At 51.7% G+C, this 26,615-nt stretch overlaps 1 protein-coding gene across 2 annotated transcripts; it reads right to left on the reverse strand.

Moving 5' to 3' along the window:
- Window positions 1-251: 251 nt before the first annotated feature.
- Window positions 252-24,812, reverse strand: LOC308625820 (cytokine receptor common subunit beta-like). 2 transcript variants are annotated; one of them, XM_081250344.1, is made up of 14 exons: window positions 24,759-24,812; window positions 17,605-17,854; window positions 16,508-16,631; window positions 14,500-14,690; window positions 10,917-11,068; window positions 10,666-10,834; window positions 9,977-10,112; window positions 9,658-9,815; window positions 8,139-8,278; window positions 7,008-7,170; window positions 5,882-5,972; window positions 5,604-5,661; window positions 4,621-4,724; window positions 252-3,960 (listed from the first exon to the last, which is right to left on the reverse strand). In XM_081250344.1, exons 2-14 carry the CDS (start codon window positions 17,678-17,680, stop codon window positions 2,832-2,834), a joined length of 2,691 nt encoding a protein of 896 aa, XP_081106470.1. In that variant the 5' UTR covers window positions 17,681-17,854; window positions 24,759-24,812; the 3' UTR covers window positions 252-2,831. The 2 variants fall into 2 exon arrangements, with proteins under 2 accessions (XP_081106470.1, XP_081106471.1); XM_081250345.1 differs by lacking the exons at window positions 16,508-16,631; window positions 17,605-17,854; window positions 24,759-24,812 and having other exon boundaries at window positions 10,917-11,063; window positions 14,500-14,617.
- Between the last annotated feature and the right edge of the window lie 1,803 nt (window positions 24,813-26,615).

Here is a 26,615-nt window from a genome sequence, read left to right on the forward strand (position 1 = left end):
AGTGTGTCTTTTATGCTTCTCTCCCCCAGCCTGTATTTCTCCTTTCCTCGCTCCCTCCTGGCTTGTCTTGGGAGCACCACCTGCTTCTCACTCTGTTACCCCTAGCATTTCTGTTCTGATCGAAACTGCTCGTAACTCACTGTAGTAGACCAAAGGCCCTTCTGTTGAACAGAATCCATCCTCCTTAGGGCAACTGTGCTTTCAAACAGCATCCCTGCCCATCTACCCAAGCACATATACACACCTTAATGTTTTATAATAAAAATATTTTATTGCAATTTTTTCCATAAACAATGCCCAAACATTTTGGAATTCATATCTTGGACTTCTTTCTAATGCATGTAGATCCACCTCATTCATTTTTTAAAAATTTATTTATTTTATTTTTATTTTTGGCTGTGTTGGGTCTTTGTTGCTGTGCACGGGCTTTCTCTATGCAGCGAGCGGGGGCTACTCTTAGTTGTGGTGCACTGGCTTCTTATTCAGTGACTTCTCTTGTTGCAGAGCACGGGCTCTAGGCGTGCAGTCTTCAGTAGTTGTGGCACATGGGCTCAGTAGTCGTGGCTCGCGGGCTCTAGAGCGCAGGCTCAGTAGTTGTGGCGCGCGGGCTTAGTTGCTCTGCGGCATGTGGGATCTTCCCGGACCAGGGCTCGAACCCGTGTCCCCTGCATTGGCAGGTGGATTCTTAACCACTGCACCACCAGGGAAGTCCCCCACCTCATTCATTCTGAACACAGGATTCCACCTTAGAATGGACTCAAATGTTGTGATTAATTTCACTATCAGTGAGGATTTAGATTGTTTATCATTTTCTTCAACCACAGACAATGCTGTAATGAACAGGGATTTGTGGACAAAAGGAACAAGAACATTTGCTCTGCCACCTATTAAAACATATTATAAAGCTAGAACAGTTAAAATGGTGGGGTGCCATGGAGAGGACAACTTAATAAAAAGGAAAGCCTAGAAACTGACTAAGTATACACATGGATTTTCTATATCATACATGTGAACTTTCAGATACATGGACGAAGAATGGGCAATTCAATCAATGATGCCAGAACACCCAGGCGACTCGTTTAGGGGAAACATAAAACTGGCTCTCCGTTTCACATGCATGTATTCCCAAATCACTATAACTTCACATGAAAAGCTTGAAACACAAAAATAACCAGAAAAAAATATAACTTTGGACAAATGCAATTTTGAAGTGGGGAAGGGCTTCATCAATTTGACACCCAAAGTGGAAGCGTGAAGAAGTTCACCCGTAGATCTATCTGATCACCCAGACGAGTCTACATTGAATACACCCAAAAGCGTCATGTACAAAATTAAGAGACAAACCACAAACGAGGAAGACAAATTTACACCATCTATGAAAGGCAGGAGCTAAATAGTTTTTAAAGCTTAATCAGAAAAAAAGTGGACCTCCAACACAACGAAGACCTTAACAGGCTTAGATCAGTAAAAAAAATTCAGACGCCCAAGAACTATGAAAATATGTGCAAACATGATAGTTCTCAAATAATGCAAATTAAAACAAGTTAATGCCATTTTTTTGCATATCAGAAAGGCAAAGATTTAAAAGAACCGTGATCCCCAGCGTAAGCCAAGCCATAGACCAAAAGCCCCTTGTACACGGCTGGTGGGCATGGGATTCATAAGGTCTTTCTGGAGGGAGGGCAACTGGGAGATTTGGACTATAAGCCCAAGTGTACATGCCCTTGGGTCATTTTCCTTTTTCCCTTGTTGAGCAGTTCTTTCCAACTTTTCTGCAGTCGATGTGGGTTCTGGACTCCCCTCCCCTCCTGAATTTCTCCATGCCCCACCAGCCTGGGGGTAGGAAGGAGGTCACTTCAACCAGGAGCTGGCGCTGTCCACTGCTCAGGTCAGTGGCCTCTACAAGATGCAGGGCCTGGGGTCCCCGAGGCTCCCCAGTCACCTCCGTGAGGCTAGCAGGGCTTCCTATGAGCTCAGAACAGTGCTTCTCACGCCATGCTCATTTCTTGGAGTGACAATGGAGGCTGGTGCTTTGCTACCATGTCTGGGGCTGCAGTGCCCAACAGAAGCATGCTGAGTCCAGGGCTGCTCTTCCAAGCCTGAAACCCCCAAGCCCTCACCCCATGCCTTCTGCCTCCTGCCTCAGGGCTGGAATCTCTTCCCCTCCCTGCACTGGGCCACACCACAGGGTATGGCATGTGGGATCTTTGTTCCCTGAGCAGAGATCGATCGAACCAGCGCCCCCTGCATTTGGAAGGGCGGAGTCTTAATCTCTGGACCGCCAGGGAAGTCCCCAGGCTGGAATCTTGTCGTGTGCATTCATGCCTGCCAGGGACAAACAGAAGTACTCCACGAAACCAGACACGTCAGCATCTGAATAGGCTCTGACTGAGACTTGGCATCTCAGAATAGGCTTAGCCCAGACCTCAAACTCACTCTAATGATAAATCAGTGGAAAGAGAAGACAATAGGAAAAGCAGGGAAACTGGGAAAAAAGGAAAATGGGGGCAAATGAAACGAGTATGTGTATAAAGCTCTAATAATTAAGAACCTAAAAGAAGTGAATTTGAAAGAACAGTGTGTGTGTGCACGCGTGCGCCTGTGTGGCAGAGAGGGAGGGAGAGAAAGAGGAGCTTGACCTTGCTGAAGGTCAAGGGAGGAGGTAGATTACTGACTTGTTTCTCTGGTCTCCACGTTACAACATGGAAACTTCTCCTTGGCTCTGCGGAAAGGACCATGGAAGGGACCAGGGGCTGGCAGGAGGGAAAGGCAGGGCAGGAGGAAAGGCAGACCCTCTCCTTCTATTCCCCTCCCTCAACATCTACAGGCTCTCAGCGCACCTCCCCAGGCCTGCTGACATCCCAAGGGGGCAGTGGCAAGTAATCCTGCTGCTTCAGGGCTTTGAAGAGCTGAATGGCCGGCACCTGGGGAATGGCCTGAGATGGGGGCTTCTTGGCCTGGAACACCTGGTTGAGGTCTCTGATCTCAGGACAGGGTCCTGGGGAGGTGGGCTTACTCTGGGGTGAGAGAGGGCCAGACCCTGGGCCAGGGAGGAAACAGTAGTCACCCACCTGCTGCAGGACAAGGAGCCCCTCAGGGGTTGGGGAGACTGAGAACACATCTGCCCGGGGCGGCCCTGGGCTCAGGTCAGGACTGTTGGCTGCAGGAGGGGCAGGGATGGCCAGAGGGGACTGGGGAAACTGGCCTGGGGTTGGAGGGAGCTCCACATAGCCCTCGAACTCTGGCTTCCGTGGGTCTAGGGATCCAGGGGGACCATCACCCAGTCCAGGACGGAAGTAGGGGTGCTGGTCTGAGGGGAGGCTCAGAGGGGGAGCCTGGGAAGGAGATGGGGACCGTGTGGGTGGGGTGAATGTCAGATCTGCAGTGGTGACGTAACCAGTGGCCACAGTGCCTTCCTCAGGACCCTGAGAGCCAGTGGGCAGACCTGGGGGGGCCCTGTCCTTCGGGCCTTGACCACCCACCATCACCCCAGGCTCAGGAGGGGCAGGGCCTGCCCCTGGCTCCAGGGAAGGGCTCCCCTCGGTGCCTGGGCTGGACCTCAGGTCCGCATCCCTGGCTTTGCCCAGCCCCATCACCTGGGCCAGTGGGACCAGCTGCACCTGCCCCGCTGTGGGCAGACACAGGTACTCCAGGGACCCTGGGGGCTGCGGCTTCCTGCTCATGCCTGTCTGTAGGGGCCCCTTCTGGCCCACGATGTCAGGCAGGGAGCGGCTGTCGGGCGGCCCCAGGTAGGGGCCATTGAAATCAAAGCCAGAAGCCTGGCTCTCAGTCCTGCCTGCGGGGGTGGCCAGCTCTGGCGGGGGCTTGGGCGGCTGCTCCGTGCGGAGGTCCGAGGTGACCAGAGTCATGTCAGGCTCAGATGATGAGTCACAGGCATCTTTCGGGTCCTCTGTGGTGAGAGGTGACACCTCGCTGTGCCCGAAGTCTATAGGGGACACCCTGTGTGGAGAACAAGGGCAGGGACACTGGCACCACCCTGGACAGGCGCCTCAGGTCACGCACAGGGAGCCAGCGTGGGGGACGGAGGCCGGCCTCCACCCAGAGCTCACAGGAAACGCAGAGCAGGGAGAGGTGAGAGAGGAGGCCGGAAACAGGAGAGCGGGCGCCCGTCCAGCGTCCCTGTGGATCCCCCTCCAGCCCCCGCGCTCTCCTTCAAGGTCACGCTCTGCCAGCTGAGGCCCCTCCCACCCCCTCTCCTTGCCAGCACGCAGCGTCAGCGCCCAGCCTGGGCTCGGCCATGCCCTCGGCCTTCACCTGCCCCACCTGAGGCTTAGTGGTGAGCCGGCCGCTCAGGTGCTGAGGCCATGAGGTTTCTCAGATCCTCTGCCACCCAGTGGGACCAAGGCAGCGTGGCGTCTCCCTGGGCAGCAGAGCCGGGGGAGGTCGTCTGCTCCAGTCACCGGCTTCTGGCCACGACCCTCCCTAGGCTGGGAATCGGAAAGCTCCTCCCGCCATCCAGCCGGGACGCCTCTTGCTTTAGTGCAGCCAGCCTCCGAGGCCCTGTTCCCGTTGAGCCCCAGGCGAGGCCACCTCCCCTGACCCCCGACGTGCAGGCGGGAGCCACGGGCCCACCTCCTGGGATCCCTCTCCGACACTCACCCCTCCAGCTGAGCGGAGCTGCCGCCCCAGAGCCCCCTGTGTGCGGGGCTCCCACTGCCGACGTCGCGCGGGCCGTGTGGGAGCCGGAGCCCGGTGCGCCCGTTCTGCGGGGAGAGAGGGCGTTTGTGCCTGTGGGGTGGGGGCCCCCCAGGAGGTGAGGTCGGGGAGGGCCTTGAGGGTGGCGAGGGCTCAGGAGCCCCCAGACTTGGCGGCATCTCAGCATGGGCCGCAGCGACCACGCCCTCCTGCCCCCAGGAACACAAGGCCAGAGAGGGGCTGGGACTTGGACGGGGCCCTGGGGCAGCCAGGACAGGCAGCCTGTTCCCACGAGGACGCCCACCTGCGCTGTCCCTGTCTCCACGCTCGCCCCTAGTCCCCTCCGCACTGGCCGTGAGACCCTCCCAAGGCCGTCTGGCCCTGCCTGCCTGACCAAAGGGCTCCCGCCCCCCACGTGCCGGCGCCCTCGCCGGGGTCCTCTCAGCCTCCCGTGCTGCGCCCCAGACTCACCGCCCACGCCCCTCAGGTCCCTTCTCCAAGGAGTCTTGTCTCCACCCTCCACTCGCCTTCTGCCAGCAGTGGCCTCTCCCACCTGCCACCACCCTCCATCCTCCAGAGCTCAGCGCTGCTGCCCTGTCCTGGGGAAGCCATGCTGCTTCCCACCACCCCCTGGTGCCCCCGATGTGACTAAGGCTCTCCTTGTGCCCCCTGGGTCCTGGCATCCCCACGCCAACCGTCTCTGCTGTTCCACGTGAGTTCCCACGGGCGGGGTACCTTGTGCATCGGGGGGGCCCAGGGGATCACAGTGCTGGGCTTGCAGGGGCCGTCCCAGCTCTTAGAGCTTTCCAGCCTCTGCCCTGGCCACATACCACCCCTACTCAAGGCCCACCGGAAGGGGAGGAGGACATGGGCGTGGGGACATGGGCGCAGGAGCTCAGGGGCCCAGCGGCCCCACCGCCCTCACCGCCCTCACAGCCAGCCCCTACCTGGAACAGGTGGCTCTTGCTGGGGTTGGGGATTTTCTCTTCCCACTTCTGGTTCAGCCTGGAAAGACAGTAGGGAGGTGACCTCTGCCCAAGACCTCAGGGCAGCTGCCTTGTGCTCATGTACCAAGGTGAAAGCAAAGCCCAGGGAGAGGGCAGCTTTGACCAAGGCCCCACAGGGTGTGAGTTACAGAGCAGAGACTGGAGAAAGTCAGCTGTGGGGTCCCTGGCATCATCTGGGGCCCTGGGTATCTCCCTCCCCGATCTTGGAGTCACCTTACCTATACCCGTAGACGCCACAGAAGCGCAGGGACACGAGCAGGATCAAGGTGCTGATGACCAGGGTGAGCGCCAGGACCCACGTGGGGAGCACTTCCAGGCAGCCAGGAGGAAACAGGAGTATTAGCTTTTAGGGAGGGAAAGGGCTGGGGGCTCAGGAGATGAGGTGAAGTTGCTGCCTTGGCATGTAGAGGGGAAGAAGAGGCCAGAAACAGACTAAGAAGAAGAGGGCATTTGTCTGAGCCACCCACAGTGCTGGATTGCTGGCAGGACACAGAGGGTTAGATCCTGTCCAGTAGCAGGTGTTGCTGTAGGTGGGCAGTGACTGCAGCCAGAGGCAATCATAGGGCACTTCCTGAAGGAGGCAGCACAGAAGGTGGTCATCAAGAACAGGGTGGCCTGGAGAGGCCGAGATGGGGAAGGGGGTGATGGTGGAGGAACCAGAAGGTGCAAAGGCCCATCAGGGGCCCTCACAACTCTCCACTTGGCCTCAAGCCCATCAGAGGCTGGGCACCTCCAGGACTCCCCTGGTCTCCTTCCCTTAGGTCCAGGGGCCCAGCCCTTCTTTCTGCTTGGTTGGGGTCCTCTTCCTCGTGCTCTTTCCCTGCTACAGCTGGCTGGGACTGGGGACCTGGCTGCCAACACTTTTTCCTCTCTCTGCCACCACCTCCCGGACCTTGTTCTATACTTGTCTCCTGGTGGCCGCTATGGCGATGGTGACAGATAAATGAAATTAACAAGTGCAGATTGAGGGAAGGTTGAGAAATCAGACCAAAGCTTTCCAATCCCAGGCCCCAGTCTGTAGTTCCTCATGGTAACAGAAAACTCGGGCTGGGTGGTCCCTGGATAGTAGCTGCCACAAAAGCTAATGAAAGCATGGGCCATATTAATAGAGGGCTAAGGTCCAGGCTTCGGGAGACGTGTTGGTGAGACACGCTCTCCTCTGCCCTCTCGACACCTCACCTGCAGTCCGTGCTGAACACCAGGTATCACTTTCTCATCTCTAATGACACCTGGCAGGGAAGGATGCTAGCCTGGGGTGGGGTTACATCTCATGTCCATATCGTCCCCGTCCTCTGCCCAGTGGGGCTGTGCCGGGAGGGGTGAGTGGGGGCCGGGAGGACATACCCCACTCGGTGTCCCAGGAGCTCCCCTCACTCCACTCGCTCCAGATCCCGTTGTAGCCTTGGGGGTCAGGTTTGACTCTCACTCTGGCCTGGTACCTGGTGGCAGGCTCCAGAGGTGGCAGGCACATGCTGTGGGCATTCTGGAAGTCCTCTGTCTTGGTCTCCTGTGGGTGCAGGTGTGTGAGCAGGTGTGCTGAGGTCTGGTGCACGTGGGCACAGCTATGAAGCCCTCCCGCCCCAGCACCCCAGATTTTCTGCTACCCACCAGTCCCCAGCTTGTAGTCACATCAGATCTCAGGCAGCATCACTCCCACCACGGAGGACCATACTCCAGTGCCCACAGGGGGACAGCACCCAGACAGGATCAGGGACAGCACCTCTTTCAATGCACCCCGTGACATATGAGAACACCGAGGCCCAGAAACCCTGAGGAGTCAGTCACCATGTCCCTCCTCAGCCTCCCAGCTCCTCTTGGGACAGCCTGGACCCTAATTATGGCCTTCCCAGGATGTAGTGCAGGATGACTGGACTCTGGACCCTTAGACAGATGTTCAGGAGCCCACGGACCACTTCCACCTCCACCACTGACACACCCCCTTCTGGCCTCAGTTTCCCCATTTCCAGCCTGAAGGTCTGGGGCTGGTTCTGAGATTTCTGAACTGGCCTCTGTGGAGCCCCAGGCTCTGCCCACAGGCCCTGATGGATACCTGGGGGTGGGGCCCCGATACTGAGTCCCAGGCTGGAGCCCTGCCCACCTCGCAGGGAGCAGCTCTCCTCTTAGCAGCTGCACATTTGCATTCTGGATGAGATTCTTGCGAAGAAATGCCCCCTTTATGACTTTTGAAAACCCTTCCTCCAGCTGTCTCTCGTCCTGAAGTCTACATATCCTTTGCGATTCCGGGTCACGTGTTCATTTTGGCCAAGTTCACATCACCTCTGTGAGTCTCAGTTCCTTCTCCAAGGGAAGGAACAGTGACCTGCTGACTGCACAGGGGCATGACCACCAAGTCCCAGTGGCTCCCTCTGACTGGGCACCTGCTGGGAGCCAGGAACCTGGCAGGTGGCCCTCTCCCTGGTCTTTCTTGCTTCCTCCTTCCCCCATCCAGGCCACTCCTCGGGCACAGGCCCTCACCTCCCATGAGGCTGCTTCTTTCTTGTACTGGACCTGGAAGATGCAAGCTATGTGTTCATAGTTCATTTTTTCTTCTTTCCAGTGCAGGATGTAGCCGTCTTTGCCCTTGGTCACGTTGAGGGTTGGAGGAGCCATCTGGACTGGAGGGAGGGGAAGTTTTAGAGAACATCATTTCTGACATTCCTCCAGTGGAACATCCCTTGTGGTCCATGCTGGTCACAGGTGCTCTGTCCACTGCCCCAGGACCCCAGGTTTCACCATCTCAGGGTCTTTGCAGCCCCACTTCACCATGTCATCTATTTTGACCTGAGCCGCCCTTCTCTTGGGAGATGCTGAGATACACTTGTTTTGTAGTGAAGTGACCAAAAGTATGGGTTATCCCTAGTATTTAAGTAGAAATACAATTACTATTAATTTTTTCTAATCTAGAGTACTAACGGTGTTCTAAGCATTATTATTATTATTATTATTATTTGGTGGTACGCAGGCCTCTCACTGCTGTGACCTCTCCCGTTGCGGAGCACAGGCTCCGGACATGCAGGCTCAGCGGCCATGGCTCACGGGCCCAGCCGCTCCGCGGCATGTGGGATCTTCCCGGACCGGGGCACGAACCCGTGTCCCCTGCATCGGCAGGCAGACTCTCAACCACTGCGCCACCAGGGAAGCCCTAAGCATTATTATTAATGCTAAATCTACATGAATTATTTCTCTCAATTCTAACAACAACCCTATGTAGTAAATACACTGTTTGTCCACTTGTCAGACAGAGAACTGAGCCCCAGAATGACCAGGTAACTTGCCAAGGACCAGCAGCTAACAAGTGGTAGAGACAAAGATGGCAACCTGGAGCATCCCAAAGAGTAAGTAGTGGATTCAAACCCAGGTGACTAGGACAAATTGGCTGCTGTCTCTGACACACACTAAAGACTGGGTAGAAGAACTTGATCATGATGAAGCAATGCAGGAGATTCCTTTGCAGAAGGTCCTTGCTATGTACCAGGAATCAGGAAAATTAACCTGTAAGGAATTACAGTCCATTTGCATATGCTCTAGTCCCCAGCTGAAGAAGTAAATCATAGATCAATTATTTGAAGACTGAAAACATCAGTCAGGGGAGGACTTTGGAAACCTAAAAGAGAAAAATCAAATCAGGGAAAGAAAGGGAAAATTTGGTGGGAGGACCAAGAGGCCATGGGCAACAGTAGGAACTTCAGAGCAGCTGCAAAGATGGAAGGGAAAATGGAGTTAAAGGAATGAGGTCAAAGGTTTTAATATTGATATTCTTGAGAATAACAATTGCATCTTCCTTCATGTTATTTACCATTGTCATTGTTGCATTATTGCTACTTGAGAACTTCCAGGACCGATGGGAATCACGTTTGTTCAATTTGCTCCCTGGACTTTGCACTGAAAGTGACAAACATGAACTGGGCCACGAGGAACCCTGAGTTTATACGGGTCACAAAGGAAGCAGTGCTGTCACAAGACTCTCCCTGCAGAAGGCTGGGGGTAAACTCACTGTTATCTGAGCTCTTTATAAGTTTCTCCTCCTCCTTTGGTCGAACAGAGACGATGTACTGGCCGTGGTTCCTGGGGTCAGGCACGGGAATCTGGCAGCAGTGCCGGACGTAAGGGCTGCTGGTCTCCTCCGTCTGCACTGGGGAACATTCTTCCTCCCTGAGGATCACGGCACAGGCGAGGGCAGGGGGAGGCAGGGCCACATAAGGGACGAGACCTCCAGATGAACTGTGGCTTCTGCTGGGCCCCCAGGGGCAGGAGGAGGCCAGGAGAGGGCTAGGCCTAGAGGAGCAGAGGGGACAGAGGCAGGGGACACTCACCTTGCACTGGGGCCGGACTTGTAGAAGAGGGTGAAGGAGACCGAGCTGGTCACCTCGGACCTCACTTCCCAGGAGCAGCGGAGCAGGGCAGCCCCGTCGAAGAAGCACTGGAGGTTCTGGGGCTGCGACTCATTCCCTGGGAGGGAGACAGCCCCTCATTCAGTCCTCATTCATTCATTCCCTAGCCCTCAGTGGGCCCACCATGAGGCTCATCACAGAGAGATTATGGGCATTGGGGCCAAAAAGGCCAGGGGTTAAACTCAGCCCGAAGGGCCAGCTGTGTAAACACAGGTCAGAGAGTGAATTCTGTGAGCCTTCACACCCCCCTGTGCAAAGCTGGGAGGGCATGTCAGCCTCAGGGTTTGGGAATTTAGCACAATCACGTTGGTATGTCTGCGTATGGCGCAGCGCTCACGAAAACACAGATGCTCATATGCCGTTGTGATTAAACTGTAATTGTTCCTCCACAGCAAGTGGGCAACAAACTGGGGCCCAGAAGTGAGTAAGATGCAGCCGCTGCCTCTGCAGAGTCACAGTAGGGACGGGGTGGGCCAGGGAAGTCACTGTGAACACATGGCTCAGAGCCTCCGTGGATCCCATGGTGTGGACCCCTGGACGCCTTCTGTCCGGGAGCTGTAATGAGCTGCCCTTCCCACAGAGGGGCAGTGTACCAATTCCGCCTCTGTTACCTGGCGGGGAGGCCCAGCGAACCTCTGTGCTCCATTGGCTGGGCCGTCCTGAGAGCCCCGAGCCCGGGGCCAGCCTGGTGCGCACTCGGGCCACATAGGTGCTGCTGGGCATGAGGTGCTCTGGCCCCAGGATGGCCCGGGAGGTGCTGGAGTAGATGGTGGGGGCGTCCTGGGGGAGAGAGGGGCTGCTGGAGCAGGGTCGGATGGGCCAGGTCCCCGTGGGCGCAGGGCACAGCTGGTGGGGTCCCTACCTCCCAGGAGTCCTGAAGCCGCCTGTAGACCACCTCAAACTCCAGGCTGGACAGCCAGTGGCTCTGGGGACCCCCATGGGCCACGCTCCAGGACAGCAGGAAACCGTCCCCGGCAGCACTGATGTTGAGGTCCCTGGGTGCGGGGGGCTGTACTGGAAGGAGAGGAAGGAAAGGGTCCCTAAGGGGCTGGACGACTGTGTGGGAGGTTCAGGGCCTGCATGGCCCATGTGTAGACAGACCTGGGTTCCAGGCCAAGCACTGCCACCACGGACTGAGCGACCTTGGAGAGACCCCTCACCTCTGTGGGCCTCAGGCCTTCATCTGCTGAATTGTGAGGATTCAATGTGTATGTGAATGAAGATGTGCAGATTGCTGGGCGCACAGAACATAAGCTCCATGCAAAGTGCTGGCAGTTACACTCCAAGTGGAGCTTCCTTCTGTCCACACTGCCCATGAGGAGGTCTGTGTGGCCTCCTCCCCAGCAGAGGACGCTGTGCCTCATGTTACTCCCTCTCCGGTCCACACTTTCTTATTTCCAGTGTCCAGTGTCATCCTGCACTTCTCAGTGCCCAGCAGACATGTCTCCTCCCATAGGACCTTCTTGGACCCCTCCCCCAGGCAGAATCTCTTGCTCTTTTTCCTGCCCCCCATAGACCTTTGTATGATCCTTATAGCCCTGGAGGATATAGATGCTTCCACATCTGTCCCCTCAAGTAGTCCGGGAGCTTGTGGATGTCAGGGGTGGGGTTCTGACCCCCTTGCCTCTCCCCTGGGCCTGAGATGAGTGGTTCATTCAATATGGGGACAAAGTGAATGGATCAATGAAGGAATAAATGAATGAGTACATGTAGGTCCACCTTCAGAGACTTTTCATGAAGTCATTGCATCACCAACAGCAAGCAGACACCTGCTGGGACCTACAGGATTGGGTGAGCAGATTCATCCATGAATGGCATGGCTGCAGACTTCCTGAAGCTTCTATATCTGAATGCTGAGAGATGACTTTCCAACACAAAAAATTCCGTAAGGGACAAACGAGATGTCAATATTCTATGCCAGACAGGGGACAGGGCATGATAGAGCGTGTCAGAGCTGGAGACTCAGAAAATCTTCAGCCCAGAATGGAAGATCCAGAGCACTGCTGCCCCAGCCCCAGCCACAGCAGGCATCACTAATCAATCATGTACTCCCAGCCCCTGAGCCTGTCATGCAGTGGGACTCCCTGTCAGCCTGGAGCCCTAGGAAGCTGCTCCTAACTGAACAGACTGGGAAACCAATGGAAAACCTATTCATCCAACCTGAGAGATGTAGTCCATGATCTCATTTCACAGATGGAGGTGACAGAGGAAGTGAAATATTCAGATCCCCACATGTGTAACCTCAGAGCAGATCAGATGCACATCTCTCCGTTTCCCAGCACCTCAAGGCCTCCCTGATTCATTGCCTAAATGGTTTGGGCTAAAACTGAACTTCCCACTCAACATATGCTCCAGCAGGCAAATGCCACACTGCCCTCGCCATTTCTAAGTGGTCCACATCTCAACCATGACACCTGTCATGACCCCATAAGCTTCACAGGGCCAGAGACACTGATGGCTTGTTCACTGCTTTCCTGTATGTGCAAGAGTTCTTTTGAAGAGCAGATTAATGAATGAGTTGCTTGTATAACCTAACTTTGATTTGTATCCCTCCAATTTCCCATCCCTTGGCCATACGGCAGTTGAATCCCTATCATTTCTCTCTGGGATGAGTACCTTAGGTCACATTCTGTTCTCCATCCTCCCACCACCTCTGGTCGCCTGCCATCTACACTGTACATCACCCACCTCTGACATCCTCACGCCCACATCTGATCATGACGTGCCCTTTCAGTGGCTCTCCATTGTCTAGATGTTGACCCCTAAACAACTCCTTTGCAGGACACAGTAGCCTCTCCAGGTCAGGCCCCTGCCTTCCCTGCCCTCCTTCTTACCACTGCCCAGTCCTCTTGAAGTTGATGCTTCTGAGACACAATTACTTGCGGTTTTCCCAACCTGCCTCGTCCTCCCGAGTCGCCCAGCCTTTGCACACACTCCTTGCTCTGCCAAGGATTCTCTTCCCACTCTCCTCCCTCCCGCCCTTCAGATCTCCCTGCAAAGCTCCCTGCTTGGGGAAGCCTGTCCTGACCTCCCAGGGACCCCTTGTCCACTGCCCCTAGGCACGTGGCACACACCCGCCTTCAGTAAGTGATCACACCCAACATCTGGTGTGTCCTGCCCTGTACGCTCTGAGCTCCACCGGGACGGGACTCCTTCTCATTCATCAGACACATGTTTTAAGACATTGTTTGGAGTTTTTCCCATCACAGCCTAACCCATCCCCTCCTCCAGGCAACAGCTCTGTGCTGCTGTGATGAACAGAGGCAGGAAGCAAAGGCTGGAGCCCCTTCCCCATCCGACACTTGCAAGGAGCAGCAGGTGGTCCAGGGTTTGGGATCCGGGACAATAAATTCAGACACTAGAATCTGAGTACCTAACCTCGGGCAAGTTCCTGCTCTCTCAGCCTGTTTCATCATCTGTGAAATGGGGTAAAAAGTAGTGCATGGGGCTTCCCTGGTGGCGCAGTGGTTGAGAGTCCGCCTGCCGATGCAGGGGACACGGGTTCGTGCCCCAGTCCGGGATGATCCCGCATGCTGCGGAGCGGCTGGGCCTGTGAGCCATGGCCGCTGAGCCTGCGCTTCCGGAGCCTGTGCTCCGCAGCGGGAGAGGCCACAACAGTGAGAGGCCCGCGTACTGCAAAAAAATAAAAAATAAAAAAGCAGTGCATGACACCACACATTATTGTAATGATTAAATAAGATCAAGTAGTGTTTCCTGTAGATTTCTTGCCATGTCAATACTAATTTTTAAAAATGACCCCATGTTTATTTCAGGATCATTCTAAGCACAAATGTAATTAAATTAATGTGATGAAAGTGCTGGTTATATTTCTGTCTGAGGTACAGTTCAATGAAGCCCGACTATTTATATAAAATGATCATCGACTCCCACCCAAGACCACTGACTTTCTTAGGCTCTGTGGACACGCAGCGCACACACTGGGGGCCGCGCAGCGGGGGCAGTGAGGGGATGACCTCCATCACCAACGTGCAGGGGGCACTTGGCAAGTCCAGCCCATCACTGTCATGATGGTTCATGGTGGCACTTTGGAAAAGTTACGTAATTGCTCTGGGTCTCAAATGCCTCATCTATTAAATGGGTTGTCTCAGATGTTCCATGAGACCAAATTGATGAAAGAATAAAGTTTGTATCTGACTAGGAAGGACTGTTCTTCTAGAGGGGAAGCCTCAGGTCTGGAAGGCAATAGCTTGGCAGGTGCTGGAGCATCTGGGAGGGGGTGGGTACCTTTGGCTGGGGCTCCTCACCTTGAACCTGCCCCAATGCCTCCATCTAAGGAGACCTTATCCTCTTCCCCCCAAAACCAAACCCAGCTCAAGCCGGTGTCTACACCCCTTGAAGGATCTCCCTCCCTGGCCCATCTCTTGCAGCCTGGACACCCCTGTCCACACAGGGGACCACCCTTGGCCAGGGCCCCCAGGCCTCACCATGCTGACTCAGAGTCACGGTGAGCTGGGCGCCCAGAGGCTGGTCCGGTCGGAATGAGAAGTAGTCATGGTCAGCAATGACAAAAACTTCATAGGGAATGACACATATTCTGGGCACACAGCTGGGACAATGGCCATCGAACCAGGGCATGCCATCACTGAGATCGCAGGACACTGGCTGTGGAAGGCCCCTGTTAGGAGAGGATGCAGGTTAGCCCAGAGAGAAGAAGAATCACTCATTCACAAACATTATTGAGTGGTTCCCATGTGTAAGGCTTTGTTTAGGATCAGGGGGCCTGGCAGGGAAACAAAACACACACAAATCCCTGTCAACAGAGCTGACATCCTAATGGAGACACACATGAAACAACTGAAGAAACTAGGTTGTGTGTCAAATGGAGAACACTGTGCATAGATAAGTCAAGAAGGAAAAAGGTATGAAGAGGCCAGAAGGGCTGGGTTGGGGATACAATTTGAAATAAGGGAGGCAGGAAAGGTCTCTTAGAAAAGGTGACATCTGAGCAGAAACTTGAAGGAGATGAGAGAGGACTCCATGCGGATTCTGAAAGGGGATTTCGGGGAAAGGGGATTTCATTTAAAGGGAACAGCAAGTGCAAAGGTCCTGGGGTAGGCACAGGTTTGGAGTGTTGTATAACTAGGCAGTTAACCAGTGTGCACAGAGTAGAGATGTAAGGGTGGGAGGTCTAGAAGCCTAGTTGTGGGGGGTGATGGGAGGCCAGTGCTCAAAAGGAATTTAAGGAAATTTGATTATTTTGATTTCACTGGAACTGGGGAAAATTCAGAGTTATGAGCAAAGGAGTGACATTTTGGCATGCTTTGAAAGGATTCCTCTGGCTCCTGGGCTGTGGATAGATTGGGTTGCAAGGGGTGGCAATATTGGAAGGGGAGGGACCAGTTAGGAGGCTTTTGGACTATCTCAGTGATAGGAAGTGTTTTGAACCATGGTGTTAGCCAGATTCACATTCTATTTGAAGATAACGTTGACAGCATTTGCTGATGGATTGAATGCTGTGGTGGAGAAGGAAAGGAGGGAAAGGCGACTGAAAAACAAAACAGTGGGGACTGTGGTGGCAGCGATGTCCTTGAGCAGCAAGCCCAGGTGGGACCCCGGCTGCAGCCTCAGACAGCCCTGGGACAGGGCAGATCCTGCAGGGCTGGGCCAGGAAGGCAGCAGACGTGTGAGGTGGGGGGCTAGGGGTCGGGGTGGGAGGATCTGTTGTCCCCGAACAGAAGGAAGTGGGTCACAGCTAAGGGTGGGAGGTGGGGTGGGGGCTGAGGACAGCGGACAAGGAAGACTGAGGCTCCCGGGAGGGCAGGAGAGAGAGCGGAAGGGCAGTGACGCGGTGGGGTGAGAGCGGCTCCTTCCCAGGGGTAGCCTCTAGGGGACACCCCAGACCCTGTGATGCCAGCTGTTTCATTATTTCTATTATGGTGAGTCAGACTCTCACCAAATCCCAGAATGGTGGAAGCACCTTCCCAAGTGGGGTAGGCCCCTGAGACCCTGTGAGGAGAGAGGAGAAACCGCCACTCTGGAGGTGGCAGGGCCCGGGGGGCACGTGGAGCCCAGCCATGCAGGCTGGACGCAGGACACTGGTCCCACTCAGGCCACTTCCCCACCATGTGGCCTGGGGGAGGGACCTCACCTCCACGGCCTCGGTTTCCTCATCTGTGAATTGGGCATCACATCCCTGCCCGCCTCACAGGGAGGATAAACCGAGATCCATTTCTGCCTGGTGATCTTGTTCAGTTGTGACAAAACAAGAGAAGATTATCACCATCACCATCATAACAACGATATTAACACAGGAGGCTCTTCCCCCAAACCTGATGTCAGACACCAACCCGCGGGCGTGGCAGGCCGCCTGATGGGGCGGCAGCTCCTGGGCAGGGGCCTCCCTGCCCCACCTCCCGTCCAGCCCCGACCCCGGCACAGTCCCCACAGCAGAGGCCCTTCCTGCCCTCCGGCCCCAGGCCCGGCCTCACTCACCTGTTCAGCCTGCGGTGGAGGGTCACGTTGACCAGCCGCTGGGCATCCTTGGTGTCCGCCCACCTGCAGACGATGCGGCTGGTGTAGTCGTTATGGCAGCGCAGGGTCTGCAGGGGGAAGGTCCCTGACAGGGGGAGGCAGAAAGGGGTCACACCTCTCCCCTCCAGGTGTCCCTTGTCACCGCCCCTCCCAGCCCTTCCTGGTGTGTGGCACTGGGGAGGCGTCTCCTAGAGTCCCGTAGAGGCTCCTGGAGGCCAGACAGAGGTCCCCAGGAGCCCTGGGCAGGGCTGGGGGCTCTGCAGCTGTGAGGGTGCCAGCCACGGACCCTCCTGTCCGCACAGAAACACATAGTCTAGTTGATTCACAGTATATGTCCTGAGCCCCCGCCTTGCCCTGCTCCTGGAACAGGGTCCCTTCCACCCCAGGGTGGGGACATGCATCAGGCGTATACCCTGCCCCTGGGTCCCTGGGTGCAAGCAGCCTGGGAGCAGAGGCACAAACCCACCCCTAAGGGGCAGTGTGGCAGGGCCTTACTCTGGGACGTCCCCACCCTGCTCTCGTGGTCAGCTGCTGGGAAAGGGAGCGTGGTCTCCAGGGTTATCAGGGGAGCCAAGTTCTCAGCGAGCCCTTGGGGAGGGGGCTTCACAGGCCTGAAGAGCCCGGGGAGCATCTCAGCAGGGCCTCCAGGCAGGAGAAGAGACCCCCAGGCTGAGGGGCCCCAGGAGCAAAGGTGCTGTGGTGGGAACTGGTTAAGGCCGTCTAGGTGCTGATGTCTGGGGGCGAGGGGGCGTCAGAGAAAGGACTGGAATGGCCAGCCAGGAGGTCAGAGGCCTCAAATGCCACAGTGAGAAATGTGGGCAGAGAAGCCACACAACCGGAGAGGGCCTTTACAGGAGGCCAGAGAAGAATGAGTGGGAATGTGGGAGGAGGGAAGAGGGGACACCAGGGATGACCAGGAGAGAAGAGAAATAGCAGGGGTTGTGGGGGGCAAGGAAGGAAGGGAGGGAAGCCTGGAGCATAGGGTCTGGAGCTTCCTCAGGGATGGGGCACAGCAGTGAGGAGGCGGAGGGAGAGGGGGAGGCAGCGATCGGGCTCACCTTGGGCCCCTGCCACACAGGGCCCCCAGCAGAGCAGCAGCAGGGCGAGGGGGTGCAGCCCCCGGGTCAGCGCCATCTCTGGAGTCAGCTCTGGAAGAGCAGGTGGTTTGCTCAGGTGGGTCCAGGTCTGGGTAGAGTCTGGACTCCTCACTGTTCTAGAATCTTGTTTTCCTCCACAGCTGGGGGCCAGGCCAGACCCATGTCCTCGCCTCTTGGGGATCCTCTCTCCAGGACCCTGCCTCTTCTAGGCCTGCGGAAGGAAGCGTCAGCCCTTGGGACTCGGCCCACGTGGTGGGGCGGACCCAGGAGTGGCTCCGATGCCGGGGCTCCAGCTCCCACTGCTGCCTCAGCCTAGCACCTGGGACAGTCCCTTCTCCTCAGCCTCAGCGCCTGGGACGTGACCGTGAGGGAGATGCAATTAGTAGCCTCTGAAGATGTGGGTTCCCGCTGGATCGCACATTGGGTACCCCGTGCACCGGTGTTAAGAAAAATCTAAGAGGGAGGCCTGGTATTTGATTTGTCCCCAGGTCCCCCTGGTACTGACACACATCTGCCTGGGGGAGTCACTGGGTGTTGGGAGTGCGATCCTCCTCTGGATGTGAGCACATGCACGCTCACACACACACGCTCACACACACACGCTCACACACACACTCACACACACACAGGGGCCTGGGACTCTCCCTGCCCTTTTCCATTTACCTCATTCCTCCCACACCACCCCCTGAAATGCCAGTTCCCTTTTCTCCGCAGAAGATTGGGGATTTCCATTTTTCATTTCATCCAGCCCTGGGAAGTACCAGGAGAGTAGAACAGAGAGGACTGTGACTCCTTTTCTGCCCATAAGGTTGCCTAAAACTTCACTCAAGCTGTACACATGCACACCAGAAGTTGTCTTCCTGGGAAAACACGGCCCTGGGCTCAGACAAACTGACTTTCAACACAGGCTGTGCCCCTTCTGTGCACTGGCTGACTCACCAATGCTCCCTGAACCTTGCTCCCTGCATCTGTAAAATAAGCACAACCCAACGTATCTCACATGGTGGTCATGAGGGGAACCAAATTCGATGATGTTTACAGGGTGGTTAGTCCAGGAAATGCTCAGGAAGGAAGAGTGGGTTTGTCTGGAGTTGGGGGACAGTACTGTCCACTTTAGATCCTTCAGGGGGCAATGCCATGGCAGGCTTGGGAGAGTCTGTGTGAGCTGGGGCAGCTTGCTCTGCCTACCTGTAACTTGCCTAAAAACTCAGAGCTTCTCTTTGTGTCTTAGCACAAATGTAAATACTGCACGTGTAAAGAGGTCAATTCATCTGAAAGTCATTTATAGGTTTAACACAATTCTAATAAAAAATTAACAAGATTTTTTTTTGTGGGAACTCAGAAGAAAAAAAATATATATGTGAGGACAGTTAATGAGATTTTTTAAAATAAGGAGTCTCATAGAAAACAAACTTATGGTTACCAAAGGGCAAGTGGGGGAGGGATAAATTGGGAGTATGGGATTAACAGATATACACTACCATATATAAAATAGATAAACAACAAGGATTTACTGTATAGCACAGGGAACTATATTCAATATCTTGTAATAAACTATAATGGAAAAGAATCAAAAGTAAAAAAATATAGATATATACATACATATGTGTCCCAAATCACTTTGCTCTATACCTGAAACCTACAAAATATTGTAAATCAACTGTACTTCAATAAAAATAATGAGTCTCCACCTAATGGTAAAATCTATTGCAAAGGTCTAAGTAAAGAAATGGGTTTTCACATACACACACACACACACACACACACGATAAATCAATGGACATACTGACCAGACAAAATCTGTTTCACCAGAGAATGTACTCTGTGATGAAGGAGGAACCACACATCAGTGTGAAGTGATGGAATAATAAAAAGTGTTGAGACAATTGAATAACAACATAAAACATATCAGCCTAAATCCCTACCTCACACCATTCTCCACATATCAGGTCAATGAAATGTATGTAGTTAAATCATATGAAACTTGCAAACCATAGAAGTGAATCTTTGAACTATTTAAGCTTCAAAGCGCTAGAAGAAATCAGAGAGACAAAGGCTGACAGAAGTGCATAAAAGTGAACTCTTCTGTATTTTATAAAAATAACTGAATCATAAAGCAGAGGACAAATTGCAAAATAAATGTGTTAGAAGTATGGAGAACAGGTGACTACCTTTACACTGTAAATAGTTCAAACAAATTAATGACATCAAAGAACACAAGTCTAAAAGACACATACATGCAGAGAATTCATATTAGTGGCTAACAATTATAAAATGCTTACCATCAGCCAGGCACTGTACTAAGGGCTTTACAGATGTTAATACATCAATGTGTAGGTTAAAATCTCCACTTTGTAACTGAGGAAACTGGTATAGGGTCCATGATCATACAGCTAGTAAGGAACAGGCTGACTTTGAAGCCCACAGCAGGTTGGCTTTAAAGTTTATGTTCTTAACCACTATGCCAATAGTGGTTGTATTTCCCAATCATTGGTATCATATGTGTCTATTCTGACATATACTGACCCAGTAGACACGTCTATAGACATGCACAGATACAGCAAAGACAACACAAAACTTTAAAACATCTTAATTATCATCCTCAGGGAAATTTGAGAAATCATAGGCATTTAAGAACAGACTGCTATGCAAAGAACAAATAAACAGAGTTCTTGGAATCTGAAGGTATGAGATCCATAAAAAACAAATGAACAAACAAAGAAACAAACACCACAACTCAATAATGGGCTAAATCACAGAATTAACACTATAAACTGTCATGTTACAAAGGTAGTTATTGAAGACAGCAAATAAGCAAGGAGATGGAAAGTCTTAGAGAAAAGTTGAGACCTAGAAAAGAAATCCAGGAGTTCCAACGTCTAGAAGCAGAAGACAGAGAGAATTGAGGGCAGGTATGGCAGACAGTGGCAGCTACCTAGCTGTCCCTTTCCTCCTTGGTAACAGAAGCTCAGGTTTTAGCTAGGTTTATTGCTGCACAAAATAAAAGATTATATTTCCTACACTCTGCTATTGCTAAGTGTGGTCATGTGACAAAATGTTGTCCAAGAAGATGTGAGTGGAATCTTTGGGTGTGTCTTCCAAGAAAGGCTGCTTAAAGGAAGTTGGCTCAGGTAAGAGGAATCCATTTTTGCCCTCCTGCTTTTTTTCTTTCCTCCAGTCTGCAATTTGGAAGTGATGGCTGGAGCTCCAGCAGCCATTTTGGATTATAAGGTTATCTTGAGAGTGGAAGTCATATGCAATAGAAAAAGAGGAACCTCAATCCCTCTTCTCGCTGTGGAACAACCATACAAGTCTGAGACTGCCTACCTCTGAACATCTTCTATGTGAGGGAAAAAATAAACTTATGCATTAGTATGCCACCGTTATTTGGGGATTTCCACGTGCAACCAAAGAGATACACTTGGAAACAGAAGAAAAATTCACAGGGCTTTAATGGAGACGATAATCAACTAAGTGAAAAGCAAGATCCATTTTTTTTAATAGCACCAAACTCAGTCACATGCTAATGAGCTTTCTGTCATCAAAGAGTAAAAGGGTAATCCTAGAAGCTTCCAGAAGGAAAAAGACAAGCAAACAAGTTATTTTCAATGAAAAAAGATCAGGTTGGCAAGATTCTGTCACAAGTGACCTGGAACTCTAAATAGATAGTAATGTCTTGAAAATACTAAGAGGAAAATATGTTTGAACATAGAATCTTAAAAAGTCAAGCTTATTTTGAAGTTCAAGGGCAAAACCCCACAACATTTTGGAAATGTAAGGACAATGAAAGCTTTTCAGATGTTTTCTAAGAAAATTAGTCTAGTGTGGATTTCAGAAAATATAAAAAGTCCAGGAAAGAAAGATAGCATGTGATACTGGAACCAGTGTTGAGAGAAGAAACCAATAAGTTATAGTTAAGTAAAGAAGAATAGTTACTGTATAAAGTGAAAATAAATAAATATGGCAACAATATTGAAGTAAAACTAAGATGATTTTAACATGGGAATTGGCTGTGAGGTTAGGGGTGAAAAGCAAAGGAGAACTGAAAGCTTGCTAAGGATCTTGTCTGGTTTTGGAGGAACGTATATATTCTAAGTAAGCCCAAATGCTGACGGAAAATATAAGTTAAATATGTGTGTTTAAAATGTAAGGGTTAAAAATCACTAAGAGTGAGGGGTAAACATGGGAGCAAGAGGATGACAGGGAGGGGCAAAGGAGAAGGAGGGAGAGGGAGAAAGAGGTGAGAAAAGCCAAAAGCTTTCTCACTCAAAATAAAATAAACATGTACACAAAAATTCCCAAACCTATGAAGAAATTTAATGATAAAAGTAAAAACTGGAAAAGGAAAAAAAAAATCAAAGCACAAATTCACTCCAGACAAAAACAATTTCATAGGACAATCTGACAAAGACTTTAAGAATGCATCAACTTTATTCATGATTAAAAGAAATAGATCAACAGATTAAAAGGAAAAAAAGGATAAGTTTATCTTGACAGCTGCTCCTAAATTTTTGGTAATACAAAAGCCATTTCTGATTAAACAAAGAAATAAACCTTGGCAAATGAGGAATTGAAGGGAACATTGGCATTTCTGGGTATGTACTAGAAACCTGCGGCAATATCAGCGTCAAAGGGAAATGTTAGTGCCCTCCCAGTTAAAGGGACAAAAAGGAGAAGGCTGCCTGCTGTTGTCATGACCACTATTTGGGGGTCAAGGGGTCAATCCTTCCCAAAATAATCCTTCCCTTAGTTTAGATTAAGACTAAATTAAGAGTAAATTAAGACTCCAAAAGGTTTTCAACTGGCTTAACAAACTGATTCTAGATTACAACAAATCAAAGATGAGAGACTTGCTCTATTAGCTAGAAAAATAATGAGTATAATAGTAGCCAGATGGAACAGAAAACAGTAAGGAAAATAACCAAGTAGGAAGTTGGGAAGTAATAATGGAATTTCAAATCACAGAGGAAAGCATGGGTTGCATACTCATAGTTAGTGATATTGAGACAATCAGCTGATCTTTTTTTAAAAGTTAGATTACTACTTTACATATTACCCACATCTCCAAATTCTAGATGGATTAAAGATTTAAAAGTCAAAACTAAAATGATAAAAGCATTAAAAATATTTCTTTAATCTTAGGGGTTGAATAAGACGCTGAATCCAGAAAGCATGAAATAAAAAATAAAGACAGATTTGACTTAAGATCCATGAACACATTTGCATACAATGCAAGATATCTTAAACATGTCAGATAAAAAAGACAAATGATAATCTGGAAGAATATATTTTCAATGTATATAAATAAATGGTTCATATACGTAATAAATGAAGCACTCCTAAAATTAATACATAAATACAATGAACCCATCAAGAAATGGAAAAAGGACATTTCCATGCACGTCATAAATGGAATCCAAATGGCCATTAAACATATGGAAGATACACAACTTCACCCATCATCAGGGAAAGGACATATCCAAGCAAGAACCATATAGTTTTCATCCATTACGTTGGACACAATTAAAAGATTGTTTCCCTAAAGAGAAATCAGCTTTTTTATGCACGACTGTGAGGTGTATGTTAGTTCAGCTACTTTGAGGATGGTTTGACAATATCTGTTACTATTTTAAACATGCAATCTCTTGCCCAGCAATTCTGCTTCTAGGAATCTGGGCTGCAGAAATACTTTCACAGGTGTGGAAAAATTGGAAATCATGTAAGGGTCTAGCAACATGGGATTGGGTAAATTGTGGGGTGTCTATACTAATAAATGCTATGTATCTCTTGGGGCTAATTTATGAGTTAAATCTCCATGTATTACTCTGGAACGTTGTCCAAAATGTAATATTAAGTGGAAAACTAAGTCATAGGACAATATGTATGTTATTATCTCATTTATGTACCCCCAATTTTTAACAAAGAAGATATCCATATATTTACTTGGTTAGTATTAAATACGTTCATTAAAGAACTCATGAAGTATCCTGTAGTATTAGTGGATATAGCACAACATAAGTAAAACTAATGAATGAAAAAAAGAGTGACCAAAAATTAATAGGAAAGATTTTACTCATTATAAAACAAGTAGAAAACAGGGAGGATGATAAGTAGAGAAAATTAGAATCTGTTAATACAAAAGTATAACAGCAGGGCCTTTGAAGACTTAACATCACACATTTGCAACTTGTCACTGGAGCCTGTCTGGCGAGTGTCCACAGGCTTGTACCCCCGTGGGGACCCACAGAAACACCTGCCCTCCCATCCACAGGGCAAGTGCATGCACCTGCACACTCCCGGATGCAGACACCCCCAGACGTCCCCCACTCAGCCAACACACTTCAGTACAGGGCATCCACATCTGGGCCCAAACCCAACTAAGCAACAGTGCGTCAGGGAGGAGTGCGACCGTAAAGAAAACATTCTTGGAGTGGGGAAGACAAGTCTCTAAGTAAGTAAGGGGCTGGGCGTCTTCTTATCTTCCAGGGTGAGCTTCTCAACCCGCACCAAGCTCTGGGCCTGGCCACAGCAAGGCTCCCGGCTTCATCTTCTGTCTCCCGGTATCTCTCCATCTTTGTGGATATCCACATATGCGTGTGCATATGCTCGCGCGCATGCGCGCACACACACACACACACACACTCTCTCTCTCTCTCTGAACCAGAATGTCAGGAGCTATCAGTGCTCCACCCATTCCAGACGTGAGACAGAGCCCAGGGAAGGATATTCTCACTGCCACCAACACCTTTGTGACAGCTTAGTGACAAAGCAAAGACAACGGCACACAGGGGTCTGACTCCCAGGACTGAGCTCTCCACTGCCCCAGGTATCTTCTCTGCTGCCAGGACAGTAGGATCCTCCAGTGAGGCCTGGACCCCCCAAAGCCCTTCATACAACACACAGGCAGGTCTGCCCTCACTGTCTCCTCGTCCACTGGCTGCCTAGGAGTCTGGGTTCAGGACTTCCCAAGAGACCAAGCCCTGACTTCCCAAGTCCTCAGAGCACACCTGTCCACTCAGCGCCCCCAGGTTCTCCCTGTCCTTTCCATCCCAGACTCCTATACTACCCCTGCTCCCCACTCTGCCCTTTAGCCTACCCCCAAAGCCGGGTCGTACCTCTTTGTGCTGGGACAGACGGACCTTCTGCTGGAGTCTCCAGGCGGCAGCCAGCCAGCTTCTCAGTCTTCCTACTTATGCTGACGTCATTAGGAAACAGAGAAGCTGAAAGAGGAAGCGGTGCTGGCCCTGGCCTCTTTCTGTACAAGTGACTCTTCAGGAGATTGCCCAGCTTCTTAGAATTGTGGACACCAAGATATCAATTTTTTTTTTTTGAGCCTTACTGACTTTGCAAACGTTGTTCCTTCTTCCAGAAGTACTTCTACCTTCTATCCTTGGTCTTCCTGTAAACTTCCACGCATCCTCTCTCAGCTCAATGCAAAGTTCCTCCATGCAGCCTTCCTTGACACCCCCAGGGGGATACAGGGGGAAGTGGCTGCAATACCCAGAGCAGGTGAGAGCCCAGAGCCACAGGGACCTGGACTGCCACCGCCACCTGCCCAGAGTGTGACCTTGTGCAAATTACCTGCATGTAACTTCACCAGGGCTCCGGACCCACCTCTGTGACTTACAGGCATCTGCAAACATTGAAGGGCCATTGAAATGTCACAGAGCAAGACCTTAGCTCAGAGCCTGGGGCACGATAACCCTAAGTGTTAGCTGCTATGATTTTGATTCCCCTGGGTTCCCTTTGCCTTGCACCTCCCTCCCCCACTGTCCCACAATCCTCGGGGCTCACAGTTCTCTTTCCCCAACACTGTCTTGTGGGGCTCCCTTTCTCTCCCCAGTACCCAGTTTGTGCCCTGGCACTGATGGGGCCCCTAGCGACTGTGTGTGGAACGGATGAATGAATGAATGAATGAACGAATGACTCCCTGAGCACAGCAGGGCCGGGGTTAAGGCCAAGTGAGTGTGGCATCCCCTTGGGCGCAAAATTTCAGGAGACACCCAAATACTCAGTAATCAAGATAATATTTTAATACAATATTTTAAAGCAATTTTTAAAATCCATGATGAACAAAATATAAAATTTTAAATGAAGACAGGCTTGGTGACAGTTCACGCTGAGCCATACTGGAGTCTGGCAGTAGGAAGAAGCAGTATCTTTTCTGCTGAGCAGAGACAGAGTGACAGGAGAGAAGAGAAATGAAGGAAGACGGTACAGGGCAGGGGTGGGGACCAGGGGCGGGGAGTGCCCAGAGCCTGTGGCCACTGGATTCCTGGCCTGATTGTTCTTTGCTTTTCTTCTGCCAGGAAAGGCCTGGCCAGGAAGTGCCTGGAATGCCCCACGGGGCAGAGGAAGCGTGGGCTGTGCTCCTCCGTTGTGGTCTGGGGGGTGGGAACCCCACCCAGAAGGGGCCACTCCAGGCCTGGTCACTAGTGGGAGGAGATAGGCCCTTCCAGAAATCGAGGTGGTGTGGGCTCACTGGACCGAGCTCTGTGACCCGGGATCAACACGCTCTGGGCTCTCCAGGTCTCCAGGGAGCATGAGGGGCTCCATCTTGTCACCTCGGGGAGGGCTTAACACCTCCCCACTCTGTTTCCCCCACCTAGAGAGGGCAACACACCCACACTGCTGAGAAGTCTGGCTCCCGGTTAAAAATCTGTGTGTGCTTTTCAGCCCTGACCACAGGCAAGCACCAAGATTTCCCTGGCTGCCCTCCGCCTCAGACTGGGTACACACAGTGCAGGGCCGGATCTGGGGGAGCTGAGGTCAAGGACTCAGGCGCCCTGGACGGTCATGCTCTTTTGCATCTTTGCATTCCTAGGCCTCTTAGATGAAGCCTTGGGTGGAGGCCTCCTTATGGGGAGAGGGGAGGAGACTTCCCCCTCTGACTCAGAACCCTGTGCTTTTCCACTCCAAGCCCTAGCCCTGCTCCTCCCCCAAACCCAAGGTCCATAACAGGGCTGGAGCCT

This window comes from Mesoplodon bidens (genome assembly GCF_964165515.1).
Source record: "Mesoplodon bidens genome assembly, chromosome: 11".
Taxonomy (NCBI): Eukaryota; Metazoa; Chordata; class Mammalia; order Artiodactyla; family Ziphiidae; genus Mesoplodon; species Mesoplodon bidens.